General features: G+C 34.3%; 1 protein-coding gene across 9 annotated transcripts in view; it reads left to right on the top strand.

The window, feature by feature from the left end:
- Positions 1-23,137, top strand: part of CSNK1G3 (casein kinase 1 gamma 3) — a 126,876-nt gene that overhangs the window by 63,419 nt on the left and 40,320 nt on the right. For all 9 annotated transcript variants that reach the window (XM_081231417.1, XM_081231418.1, XM_081231414.1 and 6 more), the window contains exons 5-6: positions 13,228-13,376; positions 15,115-15,349. In XM_081231417.1, the coding sequence (XP_081087543.1) occupies positions 13,228-13,376; positions 15,115-15,349 (384 nt within the window). The remainder of the gene's footprint in view (positions 1-13,227; positions 13,377-15,114; positions 15,350-23,137) is intronic.

Genomic DNA, 23,137 nt, shown 5'->3' on the forward strand with positions numbered 1-23,137 from the left:
TCTTCTGCCCATTTTTGGATTGGGTTGTTTGTTTTTTTGATATCGAGCTGCATGAGTTGCTTGTATATTTTGGAGATTAATCCTTTGTCAGTTGCTTCATTTGCAGATATTTTCTCCCATCTGAGGGTTGTCTTTTCGTCTTGTTTATGGTTTCCTTTACTGTGCAAAAGCTTTTAAGTTTCATTAGGTCCCATTTACTTATTTTTGTTTTTATTTCCATTTCTCTAGGAGGTGGGTCAAAAAGATCTTGCTGTGGTTTATGTCACAGAATGTTCTGCCTATGTTTTCCTCTAAGAGTTTGATGGTGTCTGGCCTTATATTTAGGTCTTTAATCCATTTTGAGTTTATTTTTGTGTATAAAAATATGGAACGCTTCACGAATTTGCATGTCATCCTTGCGCAGGGGCCATGCTAATCTTCTCTGTATCGTTCCAATTTTAGTATATGTGCTGCCGAAGCAAGCATGGCTTGACATTTTGATGTTGCCTGAACTGTGTAGTTCTAAAGAATAATTTGATAATAGCAGCAGTGGCTGTTTCTAAAATTAACACTTGTCATAGTATTGCCTTCTAAGAATTAGAAAAACTTCTCTTCATTCTTTATACTGACCTTTCTGCCTTCTTGGTTTATGTCTTGTTTATTGGTGTATTTAGCCCTGTCTCCTAGCTAAGTGGGCTTTGGTGGTTCCATATTGTATGAACACTTTATCATACTGTTCACTTTTGAGAAAGGTTGTAGGTAATAGTATAAGCCTTTTAAACGTGGGTATATGCATTAAATAATTTCTAAAATTTATTCATTAAGTTGGCAGATTAGAGTTTCTCTGACCATGTTTTAAGAATTTAAGAAATTCGGGCTTCCCTGGTGGCGCAGTGGTTGAGAGTCTGCCTGCCGATGCAGGGGACATGGGTTCGTGTCCTGGTCTGGGAAGATCCCACATGCCGTGGAGTGGCTGGGCCCGTGAGCCATGGCCGCTGAGCCTGCGTGTCCAGAGTCTGTGCTCCGCAATGGGAGAGGCCACGGCAGTGAGAGGCCCGCGTATCGCAAAAAAAAAAAAAAGAATTTAAGAAATTCTGCTCTTTCTATATATTTTATAAGTGTCTTTTTGAGAAAAAAGAAAGAAAATATTGTCAAAACCATGGAAGTTAAGTGAATAAAATAATTAGAACATTACCTGTTATATTTTGGTATTAACAAAAATAATGAAGAATACTATACAGGTGAGGTGGTGGTTAGTGTAGACTTATTTCAGCCTAAATAACCAACAGTTTATGTAGCAGCTTCTTAGACTTCCTTTTTTCTGTATTAGCTTAAATGCATTTAGAAGACCTCTTAAGTGAATGTAATATTTGTATCTCTTTTTAGAGGCCTTTCTGTATGGGAATTTCTATAAGTTATGCATTGCTAAACTTTTACTAATTTATATGTGAATATGTATATTGGTACTGTTGGATAGAAGTGTACAAAGTTTTTCTGTTAAATTTGTAGTTTATGGAGAACGTGTGTGTTTAAAGAATGCTATGCATTATCAATATAAGAAAGAAAGGTTAACCGATAGTGGTTTCAATTTGGTTTATATGGTCCAGGTATTAGGATAGTTTATGTTGTGTGGTAATTATACTATTAATATTTTCAGTGATTAATTAATACACAATAATCTTACATAAAAAAGATCTTATTTTTGAATAGGGTATAACTAAATGGTGATGAAGGACTTAATTTTCTGAAATACAGCATCATTTTTGTAATTCCCTATGTAATCATAAGAAGTATAAAGCCATGAAAAATAATATGATTTCATGTTTTATTTTTATTTTTGATTTAAATATAAAGAAGCATATTGTGAGAAGAACAGATTTGTAAGCTTGCAGATTGGGGGTAAAAGTGGTAAGAGAGAATCCATTTTTTCTTAACTGTTTATGCCTAAAGAGGATAGTAACTGAATAATATATAATATATAATATTTATTCAATATTCCATATATTATAATAAACATTACTTGTTTGTAGGTGATGTTACTTTTTAATGTTCTTTGAAATTAAGACTAATTTTTAAATGTGTAAATAGAATTATCACTGAAAGGACTCTTCTGTTTTACAGTGGGGTGGCTTTTCCTTTTATTTGGGGTTAATTGCTAGAATATTACTAAATATGAGTGATGTGGTATTTTAATGGAATGACTGTTACCAAGTTTGGAACTGATTGCACCTGTTTGTTCATATCAGGGCTTCCTAATCAGACAGAACAGTAATTCTCAAACTTTTGGGTCTCATGATCCTTTTAGACTACTAAAACTTTTTGAGGATCCCAGAGGGCTTTTGTTATTGTGGGTTATAGCTATTGATATTTATCATATGAGAAATTAAAACAAATATAAAAATATTGCTGTATTCATTTTAAAATAACAACAATAGTATTTTAAAATCACAACTAATGCTATTTTCCAAATTTGAGAAAAGTGCCCTTGTTTTACATGTTGTGCACATCTCGTTAATGTCTGGCTTAATAAAAAAACAATGGATTCTGCCTTCAATCCATTGCCATATCACACTCACGTAGCCTCTGGAAAACTTGGCTTTCACTTGTGAGAGAATGAGAGTGAAAAAGGTAAATAACATCTTGGTGTTATAAAAATAATTTTGATGTCACTGCCCTCCTGAAAGAGTCTCATGGACCACCTACTCCTGTCCCTAAGTGTCTCCAGACCATGTGTTGAGAACTGCTGAGCTAGAAGTATAAGCATTTGTGCTAAAGGTTAAGAATGCCTGAAAGCAAAACTTCCTTGGAAAAGAACGTAGCCTATGTGATAATTCTGTACTCAGTATTTCTAATCAGATTTTAGTTTTTCTTTCTTTTTTTTTTAATGGTCTTAGTTGCAGCACATGGGGTCTTTCGTTGCGGTGTGCAGGCTTCCCTCTAGTTGTGGCGCATGGGCTCCATAGTACATGGGCTCTGTAGTGTGACACTTGGGCTCTCTAGCTGTGGTGTACGGGCTTAGTTGCCCCGCAGCTTATGGGATCTTTGTTCCCCGACCAGGGATCGACAGTGTCCCCTACATTGCAAGATGGATTCTTAACCACTGGACCACCAGGGAAGTCCCAGATTTTAGTTTTTCTTGATCAAATCTGTAGAGTTTAAATTTCCTGTTAAGAATGTTAATACTGTTGTTCTAATCCTTCCTACATGAATAATACTGGACCTGAAAATGGAAAGAAACATTATGATAATATTTCTTTTAATAACACGCTTAACTGTTGCCCACCTATAAGGAACTGAAGTACCAAGCAGTATTGACAGTATTAGACCTCCAAGTGTTATTTTGTGACTTTAATTAATTAATGTTGTTTTGTCACTTAAGTGGAATGCTGAAATATAAAATGAAGTGTTCAATTAAATTAATTTTGGGGGAGTGATGGTGAGATTGTATTTTCATATAATGTGTGAATTTTGTATTCTTGCCCATTCTTGAGCTTTTCTTGGGAAAAAATATACTTGTCTTGAATATTGGGGATGCTGATCACTGAAAATTAGTGATGTTTGAAGCTATCAGACTAACTTTCATCAACTCACCATCAATGACTTTTTATAGTAGTCTCAAAAATACTCTTAGGACAATTGGAATTGGGTGGAGTAAAAGTTTATAGTTGAAAATTCACTGGGTGTAAGAACAAATAAAAAAGCTTGCTTTTGCCCATGAGTTGGATTGCGTTCGTGCAGCTCAGTAGCCAAAAACTTTGATCAAGAGACACAGCTAGTAACTTAAAACATTCATTACTCTTTGTTCTCAGCCTTCTTTCTGAGCCTGTCTCTTCTTTCTTGCCCTCTTGTCCTTCACCTCTCCCACTTTCAAAAACTCTCTTCTGTATCATATTTATATTGATATGGTTTTGTTCGGTGTTTGCTTAGGGTACTCCTCAGCCCCTGTTTGTTAGTTGCAACTTTTCCTAACTCATAACAATTTAATTTGTTTGCTCAGTGTTAGAAAACTGCCCAGACTTGTCCTGAGAAATGAAATTTTAGTTTGGTCTTTACAGTGTTTGCTTTATATTCTTGATTTTAAAAAAATATGACTCTTGATCCTATACTTCAATGATAAAATATGTGTTGAAATACATTAGTGGTTATGTAAGAAGTTTTTGCATTCATTGACTCATAAAACAGTATGTATCTCGAAGAGTCAGTTAGAGTGAAATCGTCTTTTTTTTCACCACAGATCTGTGCTGAGTCATGTTTTAAGGTAAAATTATGTTGCGTGATAAAGCTGAGGTATTTTTATTCTGATTGGAGACTAAATGTCTGTTTAATTGACTCAGTGAAATGTAATGCTGTTTATGGAATTTAGCCATGTTGGGTAAGGTGGAGATAGATGTTTTTGAGACACCTTGAAACCATTAAAGAAAGGAAGTTTTGGAGAAAATTGAAGCAGTTCTCATTTGTCCCTTTATTGATCTTTTTCTTGGTGTTATTTTAGAAACCCAAAGTTATATTATGTGTATAGCTTTATTGAATGTACATGTTAGGTACACAGTAATTCTCTCAACAGTGAGTTGGCTTATATGAAATACAGCAGAGCAGATTTACTTATGCTTACCTCTCTTCAACTCTGAGAAATTCTGTGTGAATAATTATGAATTTTGAGCTATGCTTAATAGGTAAGTTTGAAAAGAGGAGACTTGAAGGTTGGGTAAAAGGAAAAGTTGGCAATTTGGATAACAGAACTGTGGTAGAAAAATTTGAAATGCAGCCTTAGAAAAGCTCAAACAGTAAGGTAGAGTAAATCTGAACCTTAGAATGGATCCATTTCTTCTGTTAAGGACGTATGGTAGGAAGGGAGAGGAAGCCAAAATTATTTTATAAGGTGACAGAGTCTGAATAGTACACAGTTGACCTTTGAACAATGTGGGTTTGAACAGTGTGGGTCCACTTATACATGGATTTTTTTCAATAGTAAATACTACAGTACTATACAATATAAGGTTGGTTGAATCCAAGGATCTGGAACCTCAGACACGGAGGAACTGAAATATGTATATAGAGGGCTGACTATAAGTTATACATGGATTTTTGACTGCATGGAGTGTCAGTGCCCCTAACTCCTGTGTTTTTCAAGGGTCAACTCTACTTTGCTTAATTCCGAGTAGATCCAAAGTGAAGTTAATAGTTAAGAGTAGAAGTAAGGCTCTGTAACTTTAAATATTAGGGAGAGTGTTTGAGAAATAGTTGCTCAGTTATAGTTAATACTTGGATTAAATAAATGTGGTCTAAATCTTTTTCCAATTCAAGTTTTTCTTTGTAGTCCCAGAATAATATTTTTAAGTTATGTAAGTTTCAGGTGTGCAGCATTATAATTTGACATCTGTACAGGCGTACCTTGTTTCATTGTGCTTTGCTTTATTGTGCTTCACATTTTTTTTTTTTTAACAAATTGAAAGTTTGTGGCAACCCTACAGTGAGCAAATCTTCGATACCATTTTTCCAACAGCATCTGCTCACACCTTTTCTCTGTGTCACATTTTGGTAATCTTCACAGTATTTCAAACTTTTCCATTATTATTACATTTGTTATGGTGATCTGTGATCAGTGATCTTTGATGTTACTACTATGCCTCACTGAAGGGTCAGATGATGGTTAGCATTTTTAGCCATAAAGTGTTTTTAAGGTATGTACATGGTATTTTTAGGCAATGCTACTGTACACTTAATAGACTACAGTATAGTTTAAACATAACTTTGTATGCACCAGGAAACCAAAAAATTCATCTGACTTTATTTCGGTATTCCCTTTATTGTGGTGGTCTGGAACTGAACCCAAAATATTTCCTAAATAAGCCTGTAGACACTACAAAGTGATCATCAGCACATTTCTAGTTACCATCCATCACCATACAGCTGACCCCCTTTACCCATTTCACCCATTCCACCCAACTCCCTTTCCCTTTGGTAAACACTAATCTGATCTCTGTATCTATGAGTTTGTTTTTGTTTTATTTTGTTTGTTCATTTTTTTTTTACGTTCCACACATGAGTGAAATTTTATGGTATTTGTCTTTCTTAACTTATGTCACTTAACATAAAACTTTCAGGGTCCATCCATGTTGCCGCAAATGGCAGGATTGGATTTAATTCTTTTTTTGTGGTGGAGTAGTTTTCCTTTGTGTATAGTACCACATTTTCTTTATCCATTCATGCACCCATGGACACTTAGGTTATTTCTATATGTTGGCCGTTGTAAATAATGCTGCAATAAACGTAGGGGTTCATATATCTTTTCAAATTGTCTTTGTGTTCTTCAGATAATACCTAGAAGTAGAATAGCTGGGTCAGATGGTAGTTCTATTCTTAATTTTTTGAGGAATCTCTATACTGTTTTCCATGGTTGCTGCACCAATTTTCAGTCCCACCAACAGTGTACAAGGGTTTCCTTTTCTCCACATCTTCTCTAATATTTATAATTTTTTTCTTTTTGCTAATAGCCATTTTGACAGGTGTGAGGTGATCTCTCATTGTGGTTTTGATTTGTATTTCCCTCATAATTAGTGATGTTGAACATCTTTTCATGTACCTTTTGGCCATCTGTATGTCTTCTTTAGAAAAATGTCTATTCATTAAAAAAATGTCCATTTTTAAATCAGCTTGTTTGTTTTTGAGTTGTATGGGATCTTTATATATTTTGGATAATAATCCCTTATTGGATTTACAAATATCTTCTCCCATTCAGTAGCTTGCCTTTTCGTTTTGATGATGGTTTCCTTCACTGTGCAGAAACTTTTTAGTTTGATGTAGTCCCATTTGTTCATTTTTGCTTTTGTTTCCCTTGCTTTTGGAATTAGATCCACAAAAATATCTCTAAGACGCATATAAATGAAGTTACCTCCTATGTTTTCTTCTAGGAGTCTTATGGTTTCAGGTCTTACATTCAAGTCTTTAATCCATTTTGAGTTAATTTTTGTGTGTGGTGTGAGATAGTGGTCTAGTTTGATTCTTTTGGCTGTAGCTGTCCAGTTTTCCCAGCACCATTTATTGAAGAGACTGTTCTTTCTCCATGTATGTTCTTTGCTCCTATGTTGTCAATTAATTGCCCATATATTTGTGGTTTTATTTCTGGACTCTCAGTTCTGTTCTATTGATCTGTGTGTCTGTTTTTGTGTGAATTCCATACTGTTTTGATTACTGCAGCTTTGTAGTGTACAGTTTACCCTTGAACATTATGGAGGTTAGGGTTGCCACTCTCTATGCAGTTGCAAATTCATGTATAACTTATAGCTGGCCATTGGTATACACAGTTCCTCCATATCCATGGTTCTTCATCCTTGGATTAAACCAACCTGATTGTGTAGTACTCTATCTAGTGTTTATTATTGAAAAAAGTCTGTGGGTAAGTGCATTTTAAGCATGTGCTGTTTAAAGGTTTGCTGTAGTTTGAAATCAGGGAGCATGATAACCTCCAGCTTTGTTCTTCTTTCTCAAGATTGTTTTGGCTATTTGGTGTCTTTTGTGGTTCCATACAAATTTTAAGATTGTTTGTTTTAGTCATGTGAAATACGCCATTGGAATTTTGATAGGGATTGCATTGAATCTATAGATTGCTTTGGGTAGTATAGGCATTCTAACAATGTAAATTCTTTCAGTCCATAAGCATGAAATATCTTTCCATTCATTTGTGTCTTCTTTGATTTCTTTCATCAGTGTCTTAAAGTTTTCAGTGTATAGGTCTTTCACCTCCTTGGTTAAATTTATTGCTAGGTATTTTATTCTTTTTTATGTAGTGGTAAATAGGATTTCCTTAATTTCTGTTTCTGATAGTTCATTCTTAGTGTATAGAAAAACCACAGACTTCAGTATATTGATTTTGTATCCTGTGACTTTACTGAATTCATTTATTTGTTTGAACACGTTTTATTGGTGGCATCATTAGAACTTTGTATATATAGTATCATGTCATCTGCAAATAGTGACAGTTTTACTTCTTTCTTTCTGATTTGTATCACTTTTATTAATTTTTCTTGCCTAATTGCTATGGCTAGGATTTCCAGTACTGTGTTGAATAGAAGTGGTGAGAGTGGGTATCCGTCTCTTATTCCTGATCATCATTGAGTATGATGTTAGCTGTGGCTTTGTCATATATGGCCTTTATGAGGTTGAGGTGTGTTCACTCCATACCCACTTGGTTGAGAATTTTTATCATAAATGGATGTTGAATTTTGTCAAATGCTTTTTCTGCATATATTGAGATGATCATGTGATTTTTATCCTTCATTTTGTTAATATATGGTATCATGTTGATTGATTTGCAGATGTTGAACATTCTTGCATCCTTGGAATAAATCCCACTTGATCATGGTGTGTGATTCTTTTAATGTATTGCTTGATTTGTTTTGCTCATATTTTGTTGAGGGTTTTTGTATCTTTGTTCATCAAGGATATTGGCCTGTAATTTTCTTTTATGGTGTCCTTGTCTGGTTTTGGTATCAGGGTAATGCTGGCTTCATAAGATGTGTTTGGAAGGTTTTCTTCCTCTTTAATTTTTTGGAAGAGTTTGAGAAGGAGTTTGACAAGGATTGGTATTCTATGAATGTTTTGTATAATTTGCCAGTGAAGCGATCTGATCCTAGACTTCCGTTTGTTGGGAGCTTTTGATTACAGTTTCAGTCTCCTTACTAGTTAATTGTTCTATTCAAATTTTCTATTTCTTCATGATTCAGTCTTGGAAGCTTGGATGTTTCTAGGAAATTTCCGTTTTTTCTAGGTTGTCTAATTTGTTGGCATAGAATTGTTCATAGTAGTCCCTTACGATATTTTGTATTTCTGTGGTATCAGTTGTAATTTCTCCTCTTTCATTCTGATTTTATTTGTTTGAGTCCCCTCTTTTTCTTTTTTTTGGGGGTTAGTCTAGCTAACGATTTATCAATTTTGGTTATCTTTTCAAAGAACTAGCTCTTAGTTTCATTGATCCTTACTGTTGTTTTTTAAATGTCTGTTTCATTTATTTCCACTCAGATCTTTATTATTTCCTTTCTTCGAATGTGGAGCTTCATTTATTCTTTTTATGTTTCTTTATGTGTAAATTTAGATTATTTATTTTGGATTTTTCTCGTTTCTTGAGGTAGGCCCATATTGCTACGGTCTTTCTTCTTTGAACTGCTTTTGCTGCATCTCATGGATTTTGGTGCATTGTATCTCTGCTTTCATTTGTCTCTAGGTATTTTTTTGATTTCTTTAGTGACCTATTGGTTGTTTGGCAGCATGTTGTTTAATTTCCATGTTTCTGTGGTTTTTAGTATTTTCTTTTTGCGATTGATATTTAGTTTCATAGTATTGTGGCCAGAGAATATGCTTGATATGACTTCAGCCTTTCTGAATTTATATTGAGACTTTTTTTGTGACATAATGTATGATCTGTCCTGGAGAATGTTTCATGTGCACTTGAGAAGAATGTACATTTTGGTGCTTTTGGATGGAATGTTCTATACGTTAAGTCCGTGTGATCTAATGTGTGATTTAAGTTTGATGTTTTCTTTTTGATTTTTTTTCTGGATGATCTATCAATTGATGTAAGTAGGGTGTTAAAGTCCTCTGCTATTATTGTTTTGCTTTCAATTTCTCCTTTTAAGTCTGTTAATATTTGTGTTGTATATCTTAGTGCTCCTCTACTGGATGCATATGCATTTATAAATGTTATATCTTCTTGCTGGATTGACACCTTTATCACTATGTTTGCCCTTCGTTGTCTTTTAATATAGTCTTTGTTTTAAAGTCTGTTTTGTTTGATATGAGTATAGCTACTCCAGCTTTCTTTTTATTTACATTTGCATTGAAATTTTTTCCATTCCTTCACTTTCAGTCTGTGTGAGTCCTTTCTCCTGAAGTAAGTCTTGTGTAGGCAGCATATAGATGGATCTGCTTTTTTTTTTTTTTTAATTCAAACAGTCCCTCAACTGTCTTTTTCTTGGCTATTTTAGACCATTTGAAGTAGTTATTGATAAGTATGTACTTATCATTTTGTTAATTGTTTTCTGGTTGTTTTTGTAGTTCCTCTCTGTTCCTTTCTTCTCTTTCTCTCTTCCTTTGTGTTTTGGTGGTTTTCTTCAGTTTTATATTTAAATTTCTTTCCATTTTCTTTTGTGTATTTACTATAAGTTTTTTTCCCTGTGGTTACTGTGAGGTTCATATATAACATCCTATGTAAATAGTAGCCTGTTTTAAGCTGGTAGCAAATTAAATTTGAACACGTTCCAAAGCTTTATCTTTTTACTACTCCAGCCCCCTGCCCCGATGTTTTATACTTTTGATGACACATTTTACCTCTTTATTTTATGCATTCCTTAACTAACTATTGGAATTTAATTTGTTTACTACTTCTTGTCTTTAAACCATCATGTTTGCTTTATAAGTGATTGATGCACTACCTTTATTATATATTTATCTTTTCCAGAAAGATTTTTTACTTGCATATATTTTCTTATTATTAATTAGTGCTTTTTCTTTTCAGCTTAAGAAATCTCTTAAATATTTCTTGTAGGGCCAGTTTTGTGGTGATGAACTCCTTTAAGCTTTTGTTTATCTGGGAAACTCTTGATCCGTTCTTCAATTCTGAATGATAAATTTGCTAGGTGGAGAATTCTTTGTTGGGAGTGTTTTCCTTTTAGCACTTTGAATAGGTTATGCCACTCACTACTGGCCTGTAAAGTTTCTGCTGAAAAATCTGCTGATAGTCTTATGGAGTTTACTTTGTATGTAACAAGTTGGTTTTCTCTCGCTGCTTTTAGGATCCTCTCTTTATCCTTAACTTATACCATTTTAATTATAATGTGTCTTGGTGTATGTCTATTTGGGTTAACCTTTTTTGGAACTCTCTGGGATTCCTGGACCTGGATATTTGTTTCCTTCCCCAGATTAAAGAAATTTTTGGCCATATTTCTTCAGATAGTTTTTTTGGCCCCCTTTCTCTCTCTTCTTCTTCTGGGATCCATATAATGCAAATGTTATTTTGCTTGATGCTGTCTCAATGGTTTCTTAAATTAATTTCACTTTTTAAAATTCTCCTTTTCATTTTGCTTCTCTGTCTGGATGAGTTCAGTTGTTTTGTCTTGCAGCTCACTGATGCATTCTTTTACTTCATCCAGTCTACTGTTGAACTCCTCTAGTCTATTTTTCAGTTGAGTTATAACCTCTTTGGTACTTTCCTATATTTCAATCCCGTTGAAGCTCTCACTGTGTTCATCCATTCTCCTCCTGAGTTCAGTGAACATCTTTATGACCAAGAAGCAACAAACTAAACAGTGGAAATGGGTTATTAAGAGATGCTAAATTAAGAGCATAAAAGTTAGCACTTTCAGTGGAATAGAGGGGGGAAAGCATTGTAGACATATTTTTTTTAAAACTTAGTAGCTGAGAGCTATTGGTAAGTCTTAATTGCATCTCTAGGCTCTTGATGTATATAGCATACTAAAATCAGTATTTCAGAGTTGAATAAATGTTAGAGTCTGTCATCCACTATTTCTAAGCCTTTTATCTGTTTTTACTCATAATGGGGGTAGATATGACTCAAATATGATATGAGTGGCTCTAGTAAGAGTGGCTCATGCTAAGATAATGATTCTCAGTGGCAGGGGGAAGTGTGTTTGTGTGTGGTGTGGTGTGGGACAGGGTGGTGATGTGTACACATGGGGGTGTATGAGAATCTCTGTTTTGGGGGAGGGGACCATGTATGCAATTTGAACTTGTCTCCTTCCTTCCCCTACCCCTATCATGATTATATTGTCTTACCTTCCTATCTTCAGCTATTCTGCTGCCTTTCTCATACTCACATTTTAGAAAAACTGGTCTTATCTAAACTACTAATATAGATAAACTGAAGTCTGCTTGAGAGGTTGAATAGTTAGTATTAAGCCAAACTAAGAACCTAGTTATCCTGGCTTCTAGTTCAATGTTTTGTTTTGCCCATAGAATAATTATTATGCAAAATGATAAACAACAGAGTGAAATTATGTTTTCCATACTCTTTATTTTAAAAAGGATGGGAAGGTTTTAGTATATTTTAGAAAGTTTTTTTCCTTTCTAAAATCATTACACAAAACAAAACAAAAAATACTCGTAAGTAAAACTGAGACATTTAAGATGGAAGTTGTTCATTTCCTCATAACGAATAAATAGATACAATGTTAAGATAAAATGATCCCCTATTATATGTTATTTTATTGGGAATCTGTTAGTTCTAAAAATAAAATACAGGTGATTTCTGTGTATTTAGACTTTATATTTGGAGTTTGTATTATTTTGTGTTGTTGCATAATGATTTATTTAGTAATTGGTGACATAGAATAAGAGACTTTATTATCTCCCAATTTCTATTGGTCATGAGTCCAGGCATAGCTTAGCTTTGTCCTTTGTTGAGGGTCTTTCCAGGCTTAAATCAAGGTGTAAGCTTGGACTGCAATCTTTTCTGAGCCTCTGAGTCCTTTTCCGAGCTCACTGGTTATTTCTAGAATTCAGTTCCTCATGGCTGTGTGATGAGGCTCTCAGTTCCTAGGGCCTGCCCACCATTTCTTGGCATGTGGCCCTCTTCCACAACATAGTAGTTTGTGTCTTTAAGGTCAACAGGAGAACTGCTCTGCTGCTTTGATTATCTCTGACTTCTAGACTTGCTTTTTAAACATCTTACCTGATTAAGTCATGCCCAACAGAATAATCTCCCTTTTGATTAATTTAACCTCCACTAACAGGGATCTTAATTTTGTTACCTTTGCCATATAACATAATCTAATGACAAGAGTGAAATCTGGGAATCTTGCCCACACTTGGGGGGAAAGGATTATATGGGTTGTGTACACCAGAGGATGGAAATCTTGGGGGTTGAACTTAGCATTATGCCTACCACAGGGTTATGAAAGAGTGCAGTAACTCCTTTGTTCAATAAAAATAAGATCTTTCCTATGTGCCAGGCATTTCTGTAGGCCATGGAAATACAAGGCTCAAGGGCACAGTTCCTTTCTATAGTGAGGTTGGTGGAGACCAACAATGAAGCACTGTTTATAATGTAGTTCAGTAATACAGGTTCAGTAGAAGTGTAACCAGGCTACTCTGTGAACATGAAGGAGAAGGTATAGGGAGGGACGAGGCTGGGTCAGGAGAAGTTTATTGTTTGTATGGAAAAAATTAAAATACTGCGGCAGTTCTTGAAGCTACAACATTATTTAAAAATTGTTTATTGTTATTCTTTTCCTCCAGATGGTATACCTCAAGTTTACTATTTTGGCCCTTGTGGGAAATACAACGCTATGGTGCTGGAACTGCTGGGACCTAGTTTGGAAGATTTGTTTGATTTGTGTGACAGAACATTTTCTCTTAAAACGGTTCTCATGATAGCTATCCAACTGGTAAGTAAAGCAGGATGTTTTGAAACTGTTTGAACAATTGTGTGGTTCGTTTGGTCACTAATTTGCACTGAAAGTTTAAAATTTTGTGACATTATCTTCCACAGCATTTGACCTAGTAAAAATATGTCTGCTTTTCATATCATTGTCCTTTTAGGATGACTGTAACTTAAAATAACTGAATCAGGTGTATTTTATTTGTATGAAAAAATTAATATCTTACTACTTTAAGGTCAGAATGCTCAGTTTGAGAATTAAGTTGTTTCCAGCACTCTTTTCATGTCGAAAATGAATACTTAGAGAAGAGAACCCTCAGAAACATGGGTTTTTAATCTTGGTAATAAATTAAAATGGCCTAGAAAAAGAAGAAGCAAACTAATGAGAAAGTCTTATAAATCATTTAAATTTCAGGGAGCCTATGGGGAAATAACTTAAGAGGATAATTTTAAGGCAGTTTTGAAATAAATGCCAGTAAGTATATGCTGCAGAAGTCTTAAAATTGTTTTTATCTGTTGACTCATTACTTCTACAGATTTATCCAATGGAAGTATTCAGATGTACTTAAAGCTTGTTGTGCAAAGACGTCTATAATAAAGTGGAAAACAACCCGAATGCACAGAAATAACAGTGTTAGTTGGATAAATTATTAATAGCCATAAAATAATATGCAGCCACTAAGAAGTGTATATTAAAAGAATGTTTCGGTCTTCCCTGGTGGCGCAGTGGTTGAGAGTCCGCCTGCCGATGCAGGGGACACAGGTTCTGTGCCCCGGTCTGGGAAGATCCCACATGCCGTGGAGCGGCTAGGCCCGTGAGCCATGGCCGCTGAGCCTGCGCGTCCGGAGCCTGTGCTCCGCAACGGGAGAGGCCACAACAGTGAGAGGCCCGCGTACCGCAAAAAAAAAAAAAGAATGTTTCATGACCTGGAAAATGCTCATAATATATTGTTAATGAGAAGTATAGGTCATAGAATAGTATATGTTATATGATCCAAAATTTGTTAACAAACTAAAATGGCTTGAGTGACTGTGTTCACTTACATTGTATTGTCAACCATGAATATCATTAAATGAAGCACTTTTATTATTTGTAATATTCTGTTTTCTGACAGTTTATACAATAAACATTATTTGAGAATGTGTAAAGCAATGAATAAAAATGTATTATATTATTATTAGAGTTGTATTCCAAAGTTTTCTAGTCTCAAGATCTTTTTAAATGTTTAATACTTAAGGAAAAAGTAAATAAGTTATAAAAAAGATAACAAAGGGCTCTGTTAATTCTTTTTATTTAACAGTTTAGACTCTTTTTCTTTAGTGTAATTATAAAACTTCCTCCATTATTGAACAGGTAAGGAAGAATAAATTGCAACTTTGTGAATATATCTGTTTATATTTTTGAGTTCAAGATTTTGTATTAGTAAAGCTTTTTAATTCTATAAGGTAGCATCATCTGAAAGTGTTGATTGAATCAGGCTTCCTGATAAGAAAGGAATTCATAAAATTCAAGCACTTTTCTTTATAAGTGACCAAAATAGTAAAAAGCAAAGATATTTAATCATAATTGGACATATATTTAAGAAACTATAGAGTGATATCATGTTTCTTTTAAAGGGTTGAAACAATTTCTGATTTTTTCTTCTTAATGTTGTTTTCATTGTAAAAATTGTCTTGCCTCTATCATACTATTTTATGCTAGTCAAAGCCTAAAATAAAATGTATCTTTTTTTTTTTGAATCAAGATTTCTCGCATGGAGTACGTCCATTCAAAGAACTTGATATACAGAGATGTGAAGCCTGAGAACTTCTTAATAGGACGACCAGGAAACAAAACCCAGCAAGTTATTCATATTATAGATTTTGGTTTGGCAAAGGAATATATTGATCCAGAGACAAAGAAACACATACCATACAGAGAACATAAGAGCCTTACAGGAACAGCTAGATATATGAGCATAAACACACATTTAGGAAAAGGTATGTGTACCTTTTGTAAGTATGGAAGTTTGAACTCAGTACGCTAATAGTGTGGGGTTTTATTTGTTATTATGGTTCAGTTTTTGCAGGTTACAATCGCTTCTGTTGTAATTTTTATTTATCACATCTAACGAGTTTACTTTCATTTACATTTAATAAGTCTTTTAAAGTAAGTTGCTTTAAAATAAGTGAATGACAGATATCCTTATATTCACTATATCTTTCTTATTTTACTTGAAATATTCAACTTTGATACACTTAGGGTGATCCATTTGATTATTTCTTTTAAGGAATATGAGAGAATACTTAATTTTAACTGCATTTAATGTGTGTAAAGGTTTTTGATTGAGACTATAACTCTTTGATACAGCTGTCAAGGGAGGTAGCCACCTGCCTAATACATTGTATACTGAGAATACGTATCTTACAGGTACTCTTTACTTTGTACTAGCTATTATTTAACCATTTTAAGAGGCTTCCTTATTTGTAAAAAGGGTAGAATAATAACTGCACAGGGTTTCTTATAGCTTTTTTTTTTCCTGGTCCAGGATCCAATCCAGGATCACGTATTTCACCTAATCGTCCTATCTCTTTAGTTTCCTTTCATCTGGGACAGTTCCTTGCCTTTCTTTATGGTTCATGAACTTAATATTTTTGTAGAGAACGGTTTGTTTTGTAGCATGTCCTGTGTTTGAAGCTGTCTCATATTTCTTCATGATTATATTTGGGTATCCAGTTTTAGCACAAGTATCATAGAGGTGATGTGTTCTCAGTGCACCATGTCAGAAGGCACATGTTGCTTGGTTCCAAGTAGCTTTGATCACTTGCTTAGGGTAGTGACTGCTAAGTTTCTCCACTTAAAAGTTTCTTATTTTCCCTTTGTAGTTAGAAAATATTTTCTAAGTCAGTTTTTGAGATTATGTAAATATGTTGTTTCTCATCAAAGTTTTACCCACTAGATTTAATATCAATTGATGATTTTCTAACTCCATCATTCCTTATGAATTTACTAGTTTCATTCTAGTCTAGGCAAAAGCTTTCCGTTCTTCCCTTATTTATTGACTTACATCATTATGGACTCATGGACTCATGGATTCTTAAATGGGTGTATTATAGTCCATTACTATCATTATTTATATCATTATTTATTTTGATGCTCAGATCGTCCCAGATTTGGCTACTGGTTGCTCTGTCAAGCTGGTTTGGCTGTTCCTTTGGCATGTTCTCATGATTCTTGGAAAACTTCTTTCTTGTCTTGTGCAACAAGTTGTTCCAGGCTCGTCTTATAGTTTCTGGCTCTAGCACAGATACACCATTTTTCTAAGAAGCCCTGGTTCCTTTTATTGGATAATGGTATGTAGAAACCAAGATTTTGGAACACTAGGTTTATTTATTGCTCCTAGTATGTTATTGTTTCTAAGGCCTTTCTGTAGCAGAACTAGGAAATGTGTATATGTCTGTGTGTGAATATACACATATATACTCATTTGTGTGTATATACAACACACATTTATGTACATGTACAAATATGCCTACACATGTGTATGCATTTATACACATATGTTAATATCTATTAAAAACTATGAGTTTATACTGATACTTCTAATTTCAGTCTAACAGCACAAAGTAGGATTCCCTCCTTTTCATATTTGTAATTCCCTTCCTTTTTCTATATTTATATCTTCCTTTGTCAACATTGAGAAATCTGGCTACCACTACTCTAGTATATTTACTCATTTTTAGAAGCCTAGGATACTCAGAATGTAGTTTCAGAATTGGTAACTGATAACACTGTGTTAATGTAAGCTTACTAGAATTGTGATATTTGTAATTGTTATTTTATTGAAGAGTCCTTTTTAAAATTGACTCAAGTAGAACTTCCCTGGCGGTGCAGTGGTTAGGAATCCACCTGCCAATGCAGGGGACACAGGTTCAAGCCCTGGTCTGGGAAGATCCCACACGCCGCGGAGCAACTAAGCCGGTGCACCACAGCTACTGAGCCTGCGCTCTAGAGCCCGCAAGCCACAACTACTGAGCCTGCATACCACAACCACTGAAGCTCATGCACCTAGAGCCCATGCTCTGCAACAAGGGAAGCCACTGCAGTGAGAAGCCCGTGCACCACAATGAAGAGTAGCCCTCGCTTGCCACAACTAGAGAAAGCCTGTGTACAGCAACAAAGACCCAACACAGCCAAAAAAAAAAAAAAAAAAAAAAGACTCAAGTAAAATATACATTGAGTAAAGTACACAACGTTTGAGTGTATAACTTATATGAGTAGTCTACCAAGATTTAGAACACTATTCACTCCTTAGACTTCCCTCTTGCTGTTCCTCAGTGTCTACAAAAGCAACTGTTGATCTGATTTCTATCACCATAGGTTAGTTTTGCTTACTCTAATTCTTATAAATGAAATCATATGACTTCTTTTGTTTAGTCTAATATGTAGGAGATTCATCTCAGTTGATTAGGGTTTGTTCCTGTGCAACGGAGTAGTATTCCATTGCATAAATATGAATATACCACAAATTGTTTATCCATCCTAACGTTGATGAACATTTTGATTATTAACTGTATTTTGCTATTATGAATAAAACTGCTATGGCATCCTTGCGGATCTTCCAGCACACATATGTTTTCAGTTCTTTTGGGTAAATACCTAAGATTGGAATTGTTGGGTCATATTGTAGGTACTAACTTTATAGGAACCTGTCAGTCATTTCCCCAAAACATTCATACCATTTTCTGTTTCTACCAGCAGTGAATGAGAGTTCGGTTTGTTTCACATTCTTGACAACATTTGGTGTTGTTGGTCTTTTTCATTCTAGCCATTCTGGTGAATTTGTGTAGTGGTATTGTATTTTACTGTGACTAATGATTGTGAGCACTTTTCATGTGTTTATTGACCACTTGTATGTCTTCTTTTGTGTTGTGTACATCATTTTATTGTTGATGTGTAGGAATTCTTTATATATTCTGGATATAAGTCCTTTGGCAAATACAAGCTCTGTGGACATTGTCTTCTAGTCTGTGGCTTGTCTAGTCATTTTCCTAGTGTTGACAATTGATGAGCAAAAGTTGTAAATATTTATGAAGTCTAATTTATCAAATTTTTCTTTTATGATTACTACTTTTTAAATCCTAAGAAATCTTTACCCCTTGTAATGAGAACATTTTTGTGTTTTCTTCTGCCATCTAGAATTCATTTTTTTGTATGGTGTGAGATAGGGATTGAGATATTCTTTTTATGATATATTCTTTCCCATCAAATTACTTTTGTGTGTTTCTAAAAAAATCCGTTCTAGGTTGTGTTTACAATAGGTTATTCCTAAGTCTTAAATCATGGTCGGTTTTTATATCACAGGAAGTCTAATAACTTAATTTTCTGCTTTTAGATTCTAAATCTAACATCTCACTTACAAGGGAGAATAGACAGGAATGTAAACTGATCAGTACTTATCCACTGTCACTGCTCAGATGTACCTTACAGTACAATCACAATTTGTCCAGAACCTTAGAAGTCATCTAATCCAACCTGTAACTCCTACTCTTAGCTTCTTCTCTAACCATTCTCCCCAGACCTATCTGCTGCCCACTGTGTTTCCATGCTTCTGCATCTCAATCAGAACTAAATAGCACTTGGCATCTTCCCCTGACGGCTTACCTGATAGTAGGCTCATGGTATTTTTTCAGGTGTTTGAGATACATGAAAATGTAGGTTTGCCTTTCTTTAAGAAAAGTCAGTAGTATTTACATTTCAGGTGGCATTTGAGCAAGTGCTTTTCAATAGCAAACTTTCCTGATAGATTTAAAATATGATTGGGTAGATATACAACTTTCAGGATTGTCTCTTCAGTTAAAACCAGGCACATCTGTGTTTATATGAACAGTGTCTGAGAAATTTTCATTTCATGGTAGTTGTTAAGACTGTTTTATAACAACTAACAAAGGTTCACCACCATTTTATTGTGAGCCATGAAGTCACGACTTCCTTCTGGCCTGGTGTTCTTTATCTGAACAATGGTAAATGTAACAGCATTCTATTTGTAGAAAGGGCAAAATAAGTCTGATATGTTTGTCCTTGTTAGGAAAAGCCTTCAGAGCTTGGGAAATGGCATTTAACTATTGTAATAATCTCTTTTTACTCTTCTTTCAGGAAGAAAACAAAAAATTATTTCTTTGGCAAGTACTGCAAAGAACAAAAGTTTTAATCCTTACTTTCTCTCATTTGTAAAAGCCCTGCTTCTCAGTTTTGATGTAGAACTTGGGAGTAGATGGGTAAAAATAGAAAATTTATTTGACAGATTACGTGATTTCCTTTTTTTCAAAATTAAGAGTAAACTAATGTAGAGTGAGTTTGAGTGCTAAAGAGTTAAAGTATTCTGTAAGTTTGAGATGGCTGTGAACATGGAATATTTAGTGGTGTTTTGAGTTTAGAGCACTTGGCTTTGTGAGGAATCAGGAAGAGATTAAGAAAAAAGAACAGTGAAAACGTGACCTTTTAGTGCTGATTTTAATTTGTGTATATATAATTTCTTCCTTTCCTGCTTCACCTGAACTTTGGTTGTTACTTTTAAAGCCTTCTTATTCATTCATTCACTCTTGTGCATTCAAGGACTTCCTACTCACATGAACTTTTCAAAATAGAGAATTTGGTCAGAGGAACATTTGTGCAGGTTTATATGTATTTTTCCTTTGTGGAGATGGACACTGTATCAGATTCCAAAAGGAAAGAGTTGTCCCTTAACATAATAATATGGAGGAATAGTGTAAAATCACATTGAATTTGGCATCTTTATTCCTGTGGTGTGTGTCTATTGATCTTAATTAGGTGATTTCTGTTCAGAAGGCAGATGTAGTGATTCATTTGTACACCTTTCATATACCTCCTGAAGTCACTGATCAAGATGAAATCTCAATAAAGCTGCATGTGACAGATGTGGATTTCCTTGGTCTGCTTTAATGGAAGCATTCTTTAGTACTGTCAGGTTGAATTGTTATTTTAATTGTGTCTCATCAAGTATCTTCTTTTTAATATCTTTTTAAAGGCTATTTTTTTTTTGTCAAGTGCTTTAAACCTCATTTTAGAATCTTCCTTTGGATTACTTTTTTTTCTTTTATGTCTTAATTGAAGTGATTTGAAATTAAGTAAATAAGAGAAATGTATTTCTCTTTAGTAAGAGTCTTGAAATAAAATGGTCTTTTATTTTTAAATATTATTGAGTATTCATGAATAAAAAGACTAGGATTTGAGGAATAAGTTGCCAGTTGCTTTGTAAGTGTTAGGAAAAATCTGTGTTCCATAGAAAAATGATATTTCAAGCCCCTAAGTGGTAAGCTTTCAGAGTGGGAGAGAAGTAATCACAGAATTATGGTGTTACAAAAATGCCTTCTTTCTGTGCTATCATTCTGTGATGTGTTTCATATAATTTCCAGCTAATTGCTCCAATCCTGAGGCCTACTCTTTAAGCCTCCCAAACAGCTTTTTAACAGTTTAAAAACATGTATTTACATTTTATGATTACATTTTAACAGTTTAAAAATGTATTACACAATTCCTTGCTTTTTGAAACAAAGTATGATAAACCTAATTGATGTTTTCTTGATATTTCAGTGTCATAATTTTTGTACGATTACTATTATATAGTGATACCTTCAAGGTCATTTGGAGAATGTTAGTATATATATTTTTAAAAGTTTAGAGAAAATGCATTTGAATAGTAGTGTGTTTTTAAGAATAACATTATTTTTAGAGCTGTTCTAAATTCACAGCAAAATTAGGCAGAAGGTACAGAGGTTTCTCTTTTACCCCTGTTCCCACCCGTGCTCACTATCATACTATCACGCCAGAGTGGTACATTTGTTATATTGATGAACCTACACTGACACATCATTATTGCCTAGAGTCCATAGTTTACTTTAACGTTCACTCTTGGTGTTGTGTATTTTCTGGGTTTGGACAAATTTATAATGACATGTATTTACCATTATAGTGTCCTACAGAGTAGTTTCACTTTCTAAGCGTCCTCTATGCTTCACCTAATCCCTCCCTCTCTCCAGCCCCGGACAACCACTAGACTTTTTCCTGTCTCCATAGTTCTGCCTTTTCCAGATGCCATATAGTTGGAATCATACAGTATGTAGCCTTTTCAGATTGGCTTCTTTCACTTAGTAATATGCAGTTAAGTTTCCTCCATGTTTTTTAATTGCTTGATAGCTCATTTCTTTTAGTGCTGAGTAATATTCCATTGTCTGGAGATAACACAGATTATTTATCCATTCACCTACTGAAGGACCTCTTCATTGCTTCCAAGTTTTGGCAATTATGACTAAAGCTGCTATAAACAACCTTGTGTAGTTTTTGTATAAACATAAGTTTTCAACTCCTTTGTGTAAATACCAAGGAGCTCTGTTGCTGGATCATGTGGTATGAGTGTGTTTAGTTTTGTAAGAAGCCCCCAAATTGTCTTCCAAAATGCTATACCATTTTGCATTCCCACTGCCAATGAATGAGAATTCTTGTTGCTCAACATTCTCACCAACATTTGGTATTGTTAGTGTTCTGGATTTATACCATTCTAATAGGTGTGTAGTGTTACCTCATTTTAATTTGAATTTCCTGATGACCTATGATATGGAGCATCTTTTCATATGCTTATTTGTCATCTGCATATCTTCTTTGGTGAGGTGTCTGTTAAGGTCTTTGGCCCATTTTAATCAATTTGTTTGTTTTCTTATTGTTGAATTTTAAGAGTTCTTTGTCTATTTTGGATAACAGTTTTTTATGAGATGTGTCTTTTGCAAATATATTCTCCCAGCCTGTGGCTTATCTTTTTATTCTCTCGATGGTGTCTTTTGCAGAGTGGAAGTTTTAATGAAGTCCAACTCATCGATTATTTCTTTCATGTATTGTGCTTATGGTATTATATCTAAAAAATCATTGCCAAACCCCGGGTCATCTAGATTTTCTCCTATGTTATCTTCTAGGAACTTTGTAATTTTGTGTTTTACGTTCAGGTGTCTTATCCATTTTGGTTAATTTTTGAATGGTGAATGGTGTAAGTTCTGTGTCTAGATTCATTTTTTTACATGTGGATGCTTAGTTGTTTTAGCACCATTTGTTAAAAAGACTTATCTTTGCTCCCTTGTATTGCCTTTGCTTCTTTGTCAGAGATCAGCTGACTATATTTATGTGGGTCTATTTCTGGGCTCTCTATTCTGTTAATTGATCTATTCGTCTGTTCCTTAGCCAACACCATACTATCTTGAGTGCTGTAGCTTTACAGTAAGTCTTGAAGTAGTGTATTTTTTAACAGATTTTTTTCCATTTAACTGTATTTTTGCTTACTTTTTATTATTACTGCTGGCAGCACTTTCTCATCTTTTGATTTGCTTCTTCTGACCTGATAGCTAAACTTACCAGAATTATATCTAAACTAAGAGAACTAGATTTCAAGAGGACTTCTTGAGGAATCAGATGAATGCATGTTCTGAGTTCCATTGCTCAGAAATGTATTTTTTCTTTCTGAGTTCTTGATATTGCTAGATTAGGTATCTAGATTATTGGGTTATTGCTGCAAATTGTCTTGCATGCTAGTGCTTTTTTCTTTTGGGTTTGTGTTCTCACTTCTAAAAAACTCAAATTATGTTATTTTGAAAAATGTAAATGAGCTCAGTGAATCTTGTGGAAAAGTTGATTTTTTTTTCTTTTGTGAGGTGCCAAGGAGATGTACCTTTTAACATTTTAGAAGGAAATATAAAGTGAAAGTTCTATTTGCTTATAGTAAT

Source organism: Mesoplodon bidens, assembly GCF_964165515.1.
Source record: "Mesoplodon bidens genome assembly, chromosome: 4".
Classification (NCBI taxonomy): domain Eukaryota; kingdom Metazoa; phylum Chordata; class Mammalia; order Artiodactyla; family Ziphiidae; genus Mesoplodon; species Mesoplodon bidens.